At 49.2% G+C, this 14,005-nt stretch overlaps 1 protein-coding gene across 1 annotated transcript in view; it reads right to left on the reverse strand.

Moving 5' to 3' along the window:
• The window catches only part of ryr1b (ryanodine receptor 1b (skeletal)), a 94,588-nt gene that overhangs the window by 35,066 nt on the left and 45,517 nt on the right, over window positions 1-14,005 (reverse strand). Inside the window, exons 50-72 of the mRNA XM_064301124.1 lie at window positions 13,525-13,739; window positions 13,067-13,157; window positions 12,771-12,911; window positions 12,335-12,495; window positions 11,881-11,959; window positions 11,662-11,751; window positions 11,291-11,428; window positions 11,103-11,180; window positions 10,896-10,971; window positions 10,610-10,733; window positions 10,049-10,164; window positions 9,887-9,954; window positions 9,463-9,584; window positions 8,625-8,674; window positions 6,846-6,906; window positions 6,405-6,531; window positions 6,079-6,187; window positions 5,856-5,937; window positions 5,572-5,702; window positions 5,021-5,341; window positions 4,510-4,750; window positions 4,276-4,363; window positions 4,058-4,165 (exon numbers count right to left, since the gene is read on the reverse strand). Of these exons, the coding sequence (XP_064157194.1) occupies window positions 4,058-4,165; window positions 4,276-4,363; window positions 4,510-4,750; window positions 5,021-5,341; window positions 5,572-5,702; window positions 5,856-5,937; window positions 6,079-6,187; window positions 6,405-6,531; window positions 6,846-6,906; window positions 8,625-8,674; window positions 9,463-9,584; window positions 9,887-9,954; window positions 10,049-10,164; window positions 10,610-10,733; window positions 10,896-10,971; window positions 11,103-11,180; window positions 11,291-11,428; window positions 11,662-11,751; window positions 11,881-11,959; window positions 12,335-12,495; window positions 12,771-12,911; window positions 13,067-13,157; window positions 13,525-13,739 (2,817 nt within the window). The remainder of the gene's footprint in view (window positions 1-4,057; window positions 4,166-4,275; window positions 4,364-4,509; window positions 4,751-5,020; window positions 5,342-5,571; window positions 5,703-5,855; window positions 5,938-6,078; window positions 6,188-6,404; window positions 6,532-6,845; window positions 6,907-8,624; window positions 8,675-9,462; window positions 9,585-9,886; window positions 9,955-10,048; window positions 10,165-10,609; window positions 10,734-10,895; window positions 10,972-11,102; window positions 11,181-11,290; window positions 11,429-11,661; window positions 11,752-11,880; window positions 11,960-12,334; window positions 12,496-12,770; window positions 12,912-13,066; window positions 13,158-13,524; window positions 13,740-14,005) is intronic.

A 14,005-nucleotide genomic window follows, 5' to 3' on the forward strand; every position in this document is an offset into this window, starting at 1 on the left:
AGTATTTGTAGCTGTTAAATATTAAAGTGTTTTTATAAACACAGAAAAACATAAAATGGAGCCTTCCAAAAGTCCCAATACACACTGCAATTTAGTGAGCAGCCAAGAAATGCACGCTCTTCAAAAGTTCCCTTTCAATGATTCCTGCAGAATACAAAACTGTTCCATGAAATACATATTCCCATTGGGTAATTTCAATCTGAGACGCAGATAAACCTAAAATACCCTGAGGCCAATATGGCCAATGCTATATTTGCTTGTTTAAATGGGGAAATAATGTGCTGCTCTGGTGCTATGCAACTGTTCATATGTGGAACTTCTACTCCATCCCCCATTGGCTGCTGATCTGAAAGCGCATGTCCGTGAGAGGTGGTTTAATGTGTCATTCACTTTGATGGATGGGAAATGGGGCGGGGGGGAAAGTGGGAGTCAGCAAGGGGGGGGGGGGGGTCACTTACGATGAACCAACACAATCTGTGAGAGGACACGGAAGCCATTCCATCACGAAAGAGAGAAAATAAACCGAGCATGCTTGAAAAGCAAGCACTCCCCACTCAAACACCAGCACTACCTGTGAGGGATTATACACGTGTGTTTGTTAAGTATGCCAGCAGTGCTAAGTTGTGCTAAGGTGTACACCTGCGGTTTGCGTGTGCAAAAAAGGGAAGCTTGTTCTGCGGGGTTAGCAGCAGGAGTCTGAAGTAGTTGGCCTGAACACCAGCCCAACACACACAGAACAGCCCTCACTGTTAGTGCAGCAGAGTCCAGACAGAAGCGCACACCAGGAAAATCCAGAACCTTCTGTAAAAAAAGCACATGACCTATGGAGGGCGATCAGCTCCATTGGGCCCGATTGGTCTCCTCCCCCCTCCTGTCCCGTGCTTCGGGGGGCACATTCCTGGCTGTTATCTGCTCTCCGGGCTCCACCTTCAGCCTGCTGTGTGTGTGTGTGTGTGTGTGTGTGTGTGTATGTGTGTGCGTGTGCATGAGTATGTCCCCGCAGGCCAGAGGAAGTCCCCACAGAGCAGGTAACAGGATCTCACAGTAATGAGCATCCCACACCTCAGGACAGGAGGTCTGTCCCTACAGTTCTAGTGTTTTTGGGGCGTAAGAAGGGTCCCCTGGGCAGTCTTCATCACCCCACCATCCACCCTATCCAAGTCCAGGAGCTCTTTAAGGACCTAGGGGGGTGGAAGAATCTAGGTTCGATTAACAACACCCACACCTGAATCTGCTCCTCTGCAGCTTCTGTTCAGGGTTCTGCAGCCCTTTTCCTGTGAGACAGGCAGCAGCGCTGACAGGGTGACGGGGTCAGTCTGGAAAGGCAATCATTCTCCATTCTCCATGTAGTATTTTAAAGGGAGAGGGGGCGTGGCATGAGTTAAAGGTGGTTTAGGAGGAGAAGGGTGTGAAAAGGTCAAAAGTTAGTGAAGATGTTTGATTAATTGGTTTAAAGGGGAGAATATTTTTCATCCATAAGATGAACTAATTGTTCAGTTCATATTCCCAACCCTCACCACTAATCCATCACTCAAGAAGGCACAACCCCTGCTCTTTTCACTAACCACCCAATGTCACAAAGAGTGAGGGTATGTGTTCAGGGGTTTCGGGGAGACCATGTCTTGGGGTAACTGGATGAAGCAATTAATCGGAGGAAGGCCAAATGTTGGGCACAGAGAGAAGGGAAGGGATTAAGAACGCCCCCTTCTGGAAGGGAGGTTTACCGCAAAAAGCTAAAGACCAACCAAAAAAGAAAAAGAAAAAGAGAAATGGAAAATTTCCAGGTACGAAGGTTCCCAAACAATCAACAATCAATCTGAAGGCAAACTCATCAAACCCATGAACAGGGAGATGGGACTGTGGCCCGGCGCTGGCCCTGAGGGGGCGGGATTTAGGCCACGGGCGTGTCCACGGCCCTCAGAACCCACGCTGGGCCCAGTGCCATAACCCTGCCTCTACAGGGGAGAACTTTCATCAAACGCTTCCTGACTCCTCCCTCACACACGGGCAGGACAGGGGGCTGTGTGTGCTGTGTGTGTGCACTACACCGTGTAACAGGGCCAGTATGATATTATAGTGGTGTGCCGGTCTGATTGTGTGCCATTGCAACAGTATGACAGCAATAACAGTGTTACAGCTTTTACAAGAGTAACAATAGAACATCAGTGGCAGTGTGCAAGAACGTACTGTAGCAGGGCAGTGTGTAACAGTGTGATGTAGCAGTGGGGCAGTGTGTATCAGTGTGATGTAGCAGGGCAGTGTGTAACAGTGTGATGTAGCAGGGCAGTGTGTAACAGTGTGATGTAGCAGTGGGGCAGTGTGTAACAGTGTGATGTAGCAGGGCAGTGTGTATCAGTGTGATGTAGCAGGGCAGTGTGTAACAGTGTGATGTAGCAGGGCAGTGTGTGACAGTGTGATGTAGCAGGGCAGTGTGTGCCAGTGTGATGTAGCAGGGCAGTGTGTAACAGTGTGATGTAGCAGTGGGGCAGTGTGTAACAGTGTGATGTAGCAGGGCAGTGTGTATCAGTGTGATGTAGCAGGAGAGTGTGTAACAGTGTGATGTAGCAGGGCAGTGTGTATCAGTGTGATGTAGCAGGGCAGTGTGTAACAGTGTGATGTAGCAGGGCAGTGTGTGCCAGTGTGATGTAGCAGGGCAGTGTGTAACAGTGTGATGTAGCAGGGCAGTGTGTGCCAGTGTGATGTAGCAGGGGGGCAGTGTGTAACAGTGTGTATCAGTGTGATGTAGCAGGGCAGTGTGCATCAGTGTGATGTAGCAGGGCAGTGTGTATCAGTGTGATGTAGCAGTGGGGCAGTGTGTATCAGTGTGATGTAGCAGTGGGGCAGTGTGTATCAGTGTGATGTAGCAGGGCAGTGTGTATCAGTGTGATGTAGCAGGGCAGTGTGTATCAGTGTGATGTAGCAGTGGGGCAGTGTGTAACAGTGTGATGTAGCAGGGCAGTGTGTATCAGTGTGATGTAGCAGGGCAGTGTGTAAGAGTGTGATGTAGCAGGGCAGTGTGTAAGAGTGTGTAACAGTGTGATGTAGCAGGGCAGTGTGTATCAATGTGATGTAGCAGGGCAGTGTGTAACAGTGTGATGTAGCAGTGGGGCAGTGTGTGCCAGTGTGTGGGGGAGGTTGATGAAAAGTCCCCTGGCAGAAGATGCCATGCGGTCAGCACAGCGTTCGTGCAGAGACACGGTCTAACCTCTCCGTCTCCGGCCTAGAGACCCAGCGTCCGCACCGACACACAACAAAGGGACAGTCAGAGAGAGAACACCGTTAAGACTCGTTCTGCTGCACCTGCAGGGCTCTCACACCTGCCTCCCTCCGCCTCAGAGTCCTGTAAACTCACTCTGAGTCCTGTCCCACTCTGACTCAGAGTCTAATAAACTCACTCTGACTCCTGTCTCAGTCTCACTGTGTCCTATAAACTCACTCTGACTCCTGTCCCACTCTGACTCAGAGTCGAATAAACTGACTCTGACTCCTGTCTCAGACTGACTGAGTCCTGTAGACTCACTCTGACTCCTGTCTCAGACTGACTGAGTCCTGTAAACTCACTCTGACTCCTGTCTCAGACTGACTGAGTCCTGTAGACTCACTCTGACTCCTGTCTCAGACTGACTGAGTCCTGTAAACTCACTCTGACTCCTGTCCCACTCTGACTCAGAGTCGAATAAACTCACTCTGACTCCTGTCTCAGTCTCACTGTGTCCTATAAGCTCACTCTGACTCCTGTCCCACTCTGACTCAGAGTCTAATAAACTCACTCAAACTCCTTTCTCCGTCTCACTGAGTCCTGTAACCTCACTCCTAACCTGACTCCCGATTCACTGAATGAGTCCAGTAAGCTCCAGTCTCCTCAGTTAGGAGACCACACAATCTGAAATGCAGCAGCTCTGTGTCTCTCGTCCTCAAGCCAGCGAGGAAAGAGGCTCCACCCATTATAATGGATGGCCGTCCTATTGCCTTAACAATCTGACGCAGTCAAACACCGTCCTATCAAGTCCACTCTTTCTACTCTTTTGTGCTGTTTTTCAGTCTGTGACAGTCTGACATCTGTCTGCCCCACCTTGCTCATCTTGCTCTTGCTGTCGGCTGTGAGGAACGACATGTTGTTGATCTCGTTCATCACCACGAAGTTCTGCTCCTCCCGCTTGAAGTTCTACATGGAGATGATGGAGAGAAGGGTCAGGAATGTGGAGAACGAGAGCAAGGGATCAGAGGTCAGAAAGAGGAGAGAGGGGGAGGAGGAGGACAGTGCCGGAGGCTTACGTGAGACTTGGACCAGAAAATGAACACCTCTCCCACCATCCTGAAAAGTTCCTCCGCATCAGGATCTGGACAAGTCAGCCATCTTGCCCTTAGAGACACAGACATGAAGTGGACAGGTCAGTCTGGGACTCCTTAGCAACACACACAGGAAGTGCACAGGTACGTCACCACTGCCCTTAGTGACACACAGGACGGGCGCATCTTATTGTAATGCGCGTGAGGAGCGGGCGGTACCTGTTGTTGTCCACGTAGCGGATGAGCAGGGGGTAGAGGGCGTAGAGGTCGCGGCAGAGCACGGCGAACTCGTCGCGGATGGTTCCCTCCTCGCTGTCGGCCTCAGTCTTCCCCTCCATGCGCAGGTGCTCCTCCTCGGCCACCACCTTCCCGCTGCGCTTCTTCAGCTTCTCCATGGTGGGGATGAAGTGCGACTTCAGCATCTCGGGCTTGGCCCGGCTGACGATGGGCTGGGCAAACACTGGGGAGAGGAACAGGGTCAAAGGTCAGGCTTGGGTCAATTCATAATCAACTGGACATACACTGGCAAGAGTAACAGGGTCGAAGGTTTGGCTGACGATATCAGAAAATCATACTTCTTTTCCCAGGTGGGATGTTGCCATTACTCCTAATTTAGGTGCTTAAGCATAGTTAGGTATCAGAATGAACGACCAGGCCTGTGGGTGGCTATGCAGAGTCAGATACCAGAATGAATGGCCAGGTCTGCAGTAAGCGTGCTTTACACCCTCACCAGCCAGCCTCTTCATCCAGGAGGCCTCGTCGATGCCCAGGTTGTTGACCACGATCTTCATGATGCTGCCCAGCAGCTGGTTGAGCTGCTCGGAGGTGACCTCGGTGCAGAGCTGGTCCTCCTGCTCGGGGTAGTTCTCCACCCCCCTCTCCCACCAGCGGGGCAGGTAGTTGCACAGCATGGGCAGGGTGATCTCGATCACGTGGGGCATCTCCGTGTAGCGGGCGCCCGACTCCGCCAGGTCCCCGATCTCCTTCATCAGGACGTCCAGCTCGGGGATGTCCGGGCACAGCTCCTGAACGTTGTTGGGGAGGCCGAGGACTGGGGGAGAGAGGGAGCAGAAAGAGGGAGTGAGAGAGAATCGCAGATACACCAGTGTGAGTGGTGGTGGCCAAACGATGAGCCTGGATGGGCTGAATGACCTGCAATCATCTGTATAACGTTACAACACTTCTTTTCTTACGAGAGAGGAGGCAAGAGGCGATGGTGAAGGGTAGACAGAGAGTGAGAGATAGAGGGGTGGGGAGAGAGAGAGAGAGAGGGGTACTCACTTGCTCTTTCCCGCGGGGTCTTGGTGGTGTAGACGGAGTAAGTGTTGAACTCGTTGAGATGGGGCTCCATGTAGGCCACAGGCATGGCAGCAGCGAGATGGGCCAGACACTCACCCAGGGCTGGCCTATGTCTGCAAGAGTCACAACCACAATGCAGAGATACTGTACCACAAAGCAGATACTGTACAACACAGCAGATACTGTACCACAAAGCAGATACTGTACGACACAGCAGATATACTGTACTGCACAGCACACACACACACGCACACATAGACACTCACTTCTCCACATGTGGGTTCTTGACAGTGCCCAGAGAGTAGATGCTACACATGATACGGTAGCAGGAAATCTGCAGATCGTCCACTGCGCAGCAGAGAGAGAGAGAGAGAGAGAGAGAGGGTCACACAGTGCTTCCACCATCTGCACCACTGGGAATAAGGACGGCTGCATGCGATTTGTGATCACATGAACGTGTTAACAGATTTTTATCGGCCAGTGACTCACAGATGACATCATCTCCAAACTGGTGCTGGGCGATGTGGTCGAACAGGGAAGTGAGCACAGGAAGCAGGGCGATGGTGGTGTAGTTTATGTTCTGGGCCACACCCTTCACCTTCAGCCGGGGGAGAGTGAGAAAGAGGGAAAGAGATACAAAATATGGAATATTTCACTTCTGGTAGTCTCACTTTTCAGGTTCATTACATTACGAACCTCGCCATGTTTACAAAAGCTGGCAAAGTTTCAGGTAGGCGCTTTGCTAATAAACCAAATGGAGATCTCACGTAGGTGGGGCTGCCCATGGGTCAGAACACAGAGCAGGAGAGACCGACCTGGTTCCGGCTCGACACCTTCCCGAGTTTGAGGTTCTCCACCATCTTCTCAATGTCGTCCGCAGCGCTCTCAAAGAAGGACCTCAGCCCTGCTTTTACAATCTCAGGCCCCGACTTCATCACCGTCCTGAGAGAGAGGGAGAGGGAGAGGGAGGGAGGTAGGGGAGGGGGGACAAAGAGAATAATGAACACTATGAGACAGTAACTTGATTGATATTCTTGCACAAATGGCTGCTTCTTTTTTATGCCCAGAGACTGTACTTGAAAATGAGCCAGTCGCTTAGTACTGGCGAATTTGCCATTATGGGTTTTTAAATAAATTAATTTAAAATAAATAAACACACACACACAGACAGACACTCACAAATCAAACCAAATAATTTTTTTTATATAGCGCATTTTTTCTTACAGAGAACTGTCACCAGCGGGAGTATGTGTTACCTTGCATCCAGTGATCGTGACAGGATGTGCAGACAGTTGACCACTGCAGAGGCATCCGTTCCTGTGGCACAACAAACAGGGCAGGGCTGTCACCAAGGTGACTCTCTCTGACAGCTGCGATTGGCTCTGCTGGGTACACACCTTAAACCTGCACCCAGTTTGATACCTGTCACTTAAATCAAATCTAAAGGTGCATCGCTGGCTCGGCCACACAAAAGCCCTGCTCTAAACTGGCCTGATATTTCAAATGTAAGGTGACCAGTCACATGACATGAGGAGTATCTGGGGAATTTCCAAATAAAAATGACAGTGTTAAATTTAGGGGTGCAACTTTGAGGTGTGTGTTTTGTTAGTAGTTAAATGAAGGTGCATTACAGGCATATTATCGTTGAGATGAGGCTTAATGATGAATTTAGTTTTGGTTTTTCTCATTCCACAAAAAAAAGAATACTATTAATAATAATAGTTTCCGAAAAGAAATCTCTTCACTACAGTTGCCATTAGGCCTGTTCCTTTTGGGAGGAAGACGGGAAGTTAATAATGACACAGGAAGTAGAAAATGAACAAAGGACGCAAAGAGAGAGATACTGCCTCAAGCGTAGCCAGGCTACAGAGCCAGGTGATTACATCATGAGGTTTCCTGTTAGATTTGTTATTGAATGATAAGAAAAAAACTGCAATGCAAACAGGGCCACGCCCCCCTCATGCTGACACAGTCCAATGGTACTCTGCCCAGCATGGAGGTGAACCCCGAATCACACACCCACAGGATCACTCCGAGCTGAACAAGGACCCAAGCCTGAGTGCTCCAGGGCAACCTGGGTTTCATCAGAACCAGAACCAGTGGCAAGATCTGCACCACTAATTCATAAATTATGATAAATAAACTTTATTATTTCCATTATAATTCATAATTAAAATGGAAATAATAAAGTGGCATTATCAATAGTCAGATATGGGTCAAATAGGGATTTAAAATACTTATTTACATGCTTGTAGAATTTGAAAGCACTCCAGATCTTTGAGACTTCAGGTTGCCAATCAAAGCATACAAATTTGTTATTTTCTTTTACTGGTGAAAATAAATTTTCTTTTAATTGTTTTTGTAATCAGCAGACATTTTACAGTAGTTTTCAAAGTTTTTCAGATAGTAGTAAGACCCAAGTCTGTGAATAGCAGAGGTGATTTTTGATTCCAATGGTCATGTGATCATGATACACTGATATCTCTGGAGCACAGAGTCCTCACCCACACACACACACACACACACCTGTCCCTGTAAGGTTAGTGAAATCTCTGGCCTTGAGTGAGAGGGGCTCATTGAGCTCAAACACACACAAAGGAGGGAGAGAGAGCTAAGCAAAGCACAGCAGGCCCACAGAGAGGAGAGAGAGAGGAAGAAGCCACAGGAGAAGGATGGAGAGAAGAGGAGAGAGAAAGAGCAATGGCAAAGTGGGAAAGAAGATAACGAGAGAACATGGGAGAAGGTGGAAAGAAGAGGAAAAGACAAGTAGAATGTGAGCAGGAGAGACAGACAGAGAAAGAGGTGGAGGAGGAGTGAAGAAAAGAGTGTGAAAAAAATGAGGGAGAGATAAAGGGAAAGAAAGAATGGGTGGCAGGAAGGCAGAGAAAGAAAAGGATCGTTACGAGGAGATGTGGGGACAGAATGGGAACTGGGACGAAAAAAAGGAAATGAAGAAAGGAAGGGAGGATGGAAGGAGGAAAGAGAGGGGTGGAGGCAAACGGCAGAGGCAACAGGCCTCCATGCAGGTTCCTTACCAAAGAGAGAAACTCTGTGTCTCACCAGAGCTGCCAACTTACAGAAGATACTAAAGCAGGAGAGGAGGAGAAAACAGGAAACAGAAAGGGATGCAGGGAAGAGAGAGGGTTTGAGGTTCAGCTGAGGGGAGCGAGGGATACACTAGCTCCAAAGAGGAGGAGTGAGAGACAAGGATGGAACGTGAGAGGGCAGGGTATAACAGGGCAGGTAAAGGACAGGGTTTAAAACCATAACAGCTTTATAAGTATGTAGCAGCTGTTGTTATATAGAGGTTATAACAGCAGCATAAAGAGGTTATAACAGTAGTGCAGTCAGTAGTGTAACTGCAGTTATCCACACTTTAACAAGGTGGTATTAACTGGGTGTACTGACAACGCAACACATGATGGGTGAACCTTGTAAAACTAGTGCTGGAGTGCGGTTGTCCAGTAAATGTGTACAGACTTCATCCACATTAACATATCGTTTGGACGTAACTAACAAAATGGAGCCCGTACCAAAAACCCTACGAATGTCAGCAAAACATGGAAGACATGGAATAGGAGAGACACGCAGAGTAGTCTCCTGAAAAGCATGTAATGGTGTGTGCCAACTCCAGAAGACTGTGTGTTAAGCCCAGTCTGTCTACTGAGAGGTGTTTTAAGTGTGTGTGTGTGTGTGTACCATTGGACACACTCCTAATAAGGGTGCAACAGTGTGTGTAAAGTTCAAATACGTGTCCTGGCCCTTGGGTCTGGTATGACATTGTGTTCTGGCCCTTGGGTCTGGTGTGAAATTGTATTCTGGCCCTTGGGTCTGGTGTAATGTGCATTATGAGGACTCGTCCCTGTAAGTTACCTGGCAATCATTTCCTTCTCCTTGTTGGAGGAGTGCCCTCCGCTCCCCAGCACTTTGGCCGGGGTGGACAGGAAGTACAGGCAGTGGTTTTTAAAGTACTGGTTCACCAGTGGAAGCAGGATCTGAGGTCAAAAGACAAAGTCCTTATATACCACCTCCAGTGACACAGATGCACACAGTAATGCACAAATATACCAACCTCTAAAAACAGGGTTACTCAACTACTTCTTCCAGCTTAAAAATAAGGCACACAGGACATACATTTTCCCCGTAATATGAAAGATGCATTGTACAGGTTAATGATGTTGTAATGTGCGTGTTTCAGTGTTAAGTGTTAAGTCACCTACAGCAGTCCACAAGTGACCAGTTTTGTAAACCTGTTCTATAGTATCACTGACCCTAACCCGAACCCTAACCCTCTCACCTTAGCGAAGAATTTTATCTCCTGTTCATGCGGGGACTTCTCCACTCTGCCACTGCTCACCACGGCCTCTGTAAAGACACAACTCTGTCAGACAACAGAACAGTCTGACTGTGGTATCACTGACCCCCCCCCCCCCCCAACACCCCGGCACCCCCGAAGTACCCAGGTGAGCGATGAACTCCTGGGCGATGTCCATCCACTTGAGCAGCTTCTGCAGGAAGCCGTAGGCAAAGCGCTTCTCGATGGAGGAGATATCCTGCTCCATGTCCTTCAGCCCCCTGAGAGAGAGAGAGAGAGAGAGAGAAAAAGGAAAAGCAACAATGAAAAGAACAACCGTCATCACAATCACAATACACTTTAGCTTTGCAGGCCCCCGGGATAAAATGCCTTTTAGATGAGAAGCACCTCTTAGACGAACTGATGGAAGGAAGGAAAGAAGGAAGGATGGACCCACGGACGGACCGACTGACCAACCAACCCATTCACTCACTCACTCACTCACGTTTAGCAGGCTGAACATTCTCCACAAGGGGGAGCTATTAGTACTCATGGTGCTTTGCATCAATTACACCGTTAACAAAAGACATTAGCAAAAGAACAAAACACTAAATGATTCTTCATATATTTTATAAAGTATTGGGCAGAATGCAGGGAAAGAGAGGATGAGAATGTCCGTGAGAAAAGCTATCCACAGTATGTTTTCCTTAGAAGTGTGTGAGCTACCTGGTGACAGCGTATCCGTTCAGCTGCAGGAACTTGAGCAGGTCCTGCGCTTTCTCTCGATCCCGGGCCTTCTCCTTGGCGGTCAGAGTGTCGTAGGGCACAATCAGGGGGTGGGTTCCGCCCCCTGAACAGAAACACAACCGTTCCCTTTACCTGTCCTACATGCACTAGTAATGCCTCTGCCAAGGATGAGCAAGGGGCTGGCCGATTGGCTGAAATATTTACTGTGCGCTCACTGATTGGGTAAGCTTAATGGCAGTTTCCAATGTTTCCATGGCTACTTCACCTTTGGACTGGAGCTCCAGCTTCTTCTTCCTGCCCCAGGTGTTGTGGTAGTTCTCTGCTAACTGCTCTGCCATGGACTGGAGAGGGAGAGGGAGTATGATCGCGTACAGCATGCATGGACAGTACACCTCACCTCATGAGGAAGACAAAAAATGAAAAGGAAAAACAGATTCCTTTTTATATATTGGCGGAGGGGAGAGAGGGGTACCTGCAGTTCCCGGGACAGCGCCATGCCAGAGACGTCGATAGGCTGGGGGCTGTAGCCATGACTGGGGTCATAGGTGGCCTGCAACACACAAACAGGCCCAGGTGAAGGAAAGGCCTCTTGGCACATGGACCCCCAGGGCAGCAGCAGCTATGTTCAAACAACCCCCCCCCCACGCCCCCCTGCTCTACCTGGGCCGTCTGCGATATCTTGCGGGTCGCCTTCTCAGCCCTCTCCTCCTCTCCGTCTCTGGCTTTCTCCAAAGTCCACTCCCAGGCAATCATGGCTTTGATCGACTCCTTGATGGGCCAGCGGTAAATCTCCTTGTCCTGAAGGATGGACACAGGCACATACACAAAAACACACACACACATGCACACAGCAGCTGATTATGATGGCGTGCTGTCACCGTCTATCAATATCACGGGTGATCTTACAAGTACAGGAAGTGGTGAAGGAGAGCAAATCCGTGCTGGAGATAAGTGTGTGACAGGGGAGAGAGAGAGAGAGAGACAGTGAAGAGCAGTACTCTCCAGGCCTCAGACACAGAGGGGGCTCTGACCTTCTCAGAGAAGGTCTTGTAGGGCCTCAGCATGGGGTGAGTCTTCTCGTTCTCGTCCAGCAGCTCTCCATAAGTCCAGTTGCTCTGAATCTGGAACCCGAGGAGACACCGGGGAGGGGTCAGGACAATCAAACACTCAGAAGAACCACACGGTCGGGAGCAGAAACACATGTGCAGATTTGTTATTAATCCTGCCATTTCAGTCATCTTTCATCGTACCTTCTCAAAAGCCCACTTGTCATGTGTGTGTTCTGCATATTTGTTGATGAAGGCATCCAGTTTCTCAGGGATGATGGTGCTGTGGAACGCAGAGTCAGGTGATTAAATGAGTGGGACACAGAGGGTTAAAGTTCAAAACATTCATGCAGACACACCACTAATTCTGCCACTTCATCTTCTGAGTTATGACTGAAACCCGTTGAATTATAGTCCTCCAGGAGACTCCTTTATCACAGGGTTGAGCAGTAGTTAAGTGTGTTTAACTAATTTATGACTTTATACAAGCTAATATACACACAAACCACACGCACACACACACGCATCTGTTAGAATTCTGTTTATATTCTGTTTTATTCCATGTCTGTTGCTTTTTTTTTATGCTTTGGCAATATGTCACCAATGAAACACATTTGAATTTGTGTGTAACTGCCCCGGCCTAAACACGGGTCCTTACTTGGTGGTCTCCACAGGTTTGGGGTCGAAGTTGCCCTCAGCGTCAACTGAAGCCTTTTTCTCAGTGCTGGTGAAACTGGCATCCACATAATCTGGCGGAATAGCCCCAGCAATGGCGCAGATACAGGGCATGGCTATCTTAAACAGCTCTGCATCAAACCTCTACAGAGAGAGACACAGAGAGAGAGGGAGAGAATTTCGTGGACCTGATTTCTCTCAGATTTGGTGTTTTGTTTTCTAATACTAATACTTGTTTGTCCACGTAGGCCAGTGCTCCCATTTTACATTATAGCACAAATGCACATCAAACATCAGGTTTGCTGTCATAGGAGTGGCCATAATCTTAGCATTGGGCTAGTAGTGATAAATTCATTTCAGTCCTAATTTGCCACTATCGGCTGATATCAACATGACCAACACAAAGGGAAAACTGTAACCTTGTGTGCGAGTGACTCAAAGATGCCCCAGAAGAGTTTTCGGGAGAGGTGCAGCTCCTCTTCTGATGTCACGCCGAAATTGGCCCAGCCATTGGGCAAGCAGTAGTACTTCCAGCAACGCTCGTAGTGATTGGTCAACAGCTGCATCCAGTACAAACAAAGACAAAACGAAGCAATAGAATCCTTATCAAATTAAATCTAAACTGAAATGGAAAAAATGGAAAACCCCACGAAAATTTTCTGGGAATCAAGCACATGGAGTCTCATATGACAGCATTCCTCATTGCCCCGCCCACCTTGAGGGGCATCTTGGCGTATTCATTGAGAATGGGCACATCGAACACCAGCCGCCTCAGCAGGTGCTGCAGCATGGAGGGGCGGAGGTACCTGAGAGAGAGAGAGAGGGAGAAAAGGAACAAGAGAGGGAAAGAGAGAGGGAGTGAGAGAATGAGTGAAAGAAAGGGAGAGAGAGAGGAGGAGGGAGAGAAAGTGACAGAGTGAGAACACTCTGAATCCAGATAAACGATGGACAGTGCAGCAGTACTGACTTGTACAGGGACATGAGGCAACACACACACGCTCGCACACACAAACATGCACGCACACCTACACACACACACACACACACACACACACAGACCGACCCACACACACATAGACCCACAAACCCACAGACCCACACACACACGCACACACACACACACACACACACACAGACCACACACACACACACACACACACACACGGTACTCACTTGCACAGGACATGAGGCATCCTCGATGATGCCCTCTGGCCATTGGTGAGGCCGACATGGGACAGTGCGTAGATGGTGTGCAGCATGGAGTCGATCATGATGGCGCGGTGCTCGGTGCCGGCGAACAGAGGCGCGCACTTGGTGAGCAGCGGCAGCACGGCCGAGCACAGGTAGCGGTTCAGCGCTAGTGCCATCTCCGTGGTGCTGAACGCCGCCTGGAGAGAGAGAGAGAGGGGGCGGAGTCAGCGTGGGACAGGGTGGGGTGAGGCCAGGCGAAGTCACACACACGTATACCACACACACACACAACACTACAGCCTACTACACCACACACACACCACACACACACACACGCGCACATACATCGACCACACGCACACACGCACACGCTCGCACACACAGCCGGGACTCACACACACACACACACACACACACACACACACAGTCGGGACTCACACACACACGCACACACACACACACA

This window comes from Anguilla rostrata, chromosome 12 (genome assembly GCF_018555375.3).
Source record: "Anguilla rostrata isolate EN2019 chromosome 12, ASM1855537v3, whole genome shotgun sequence".
NCBI lineage: Eukaryota > Metazoa > Chordata > Actinopteri > Anguilliformes > Anguillidae > Anguilla > Anguilla rostrata.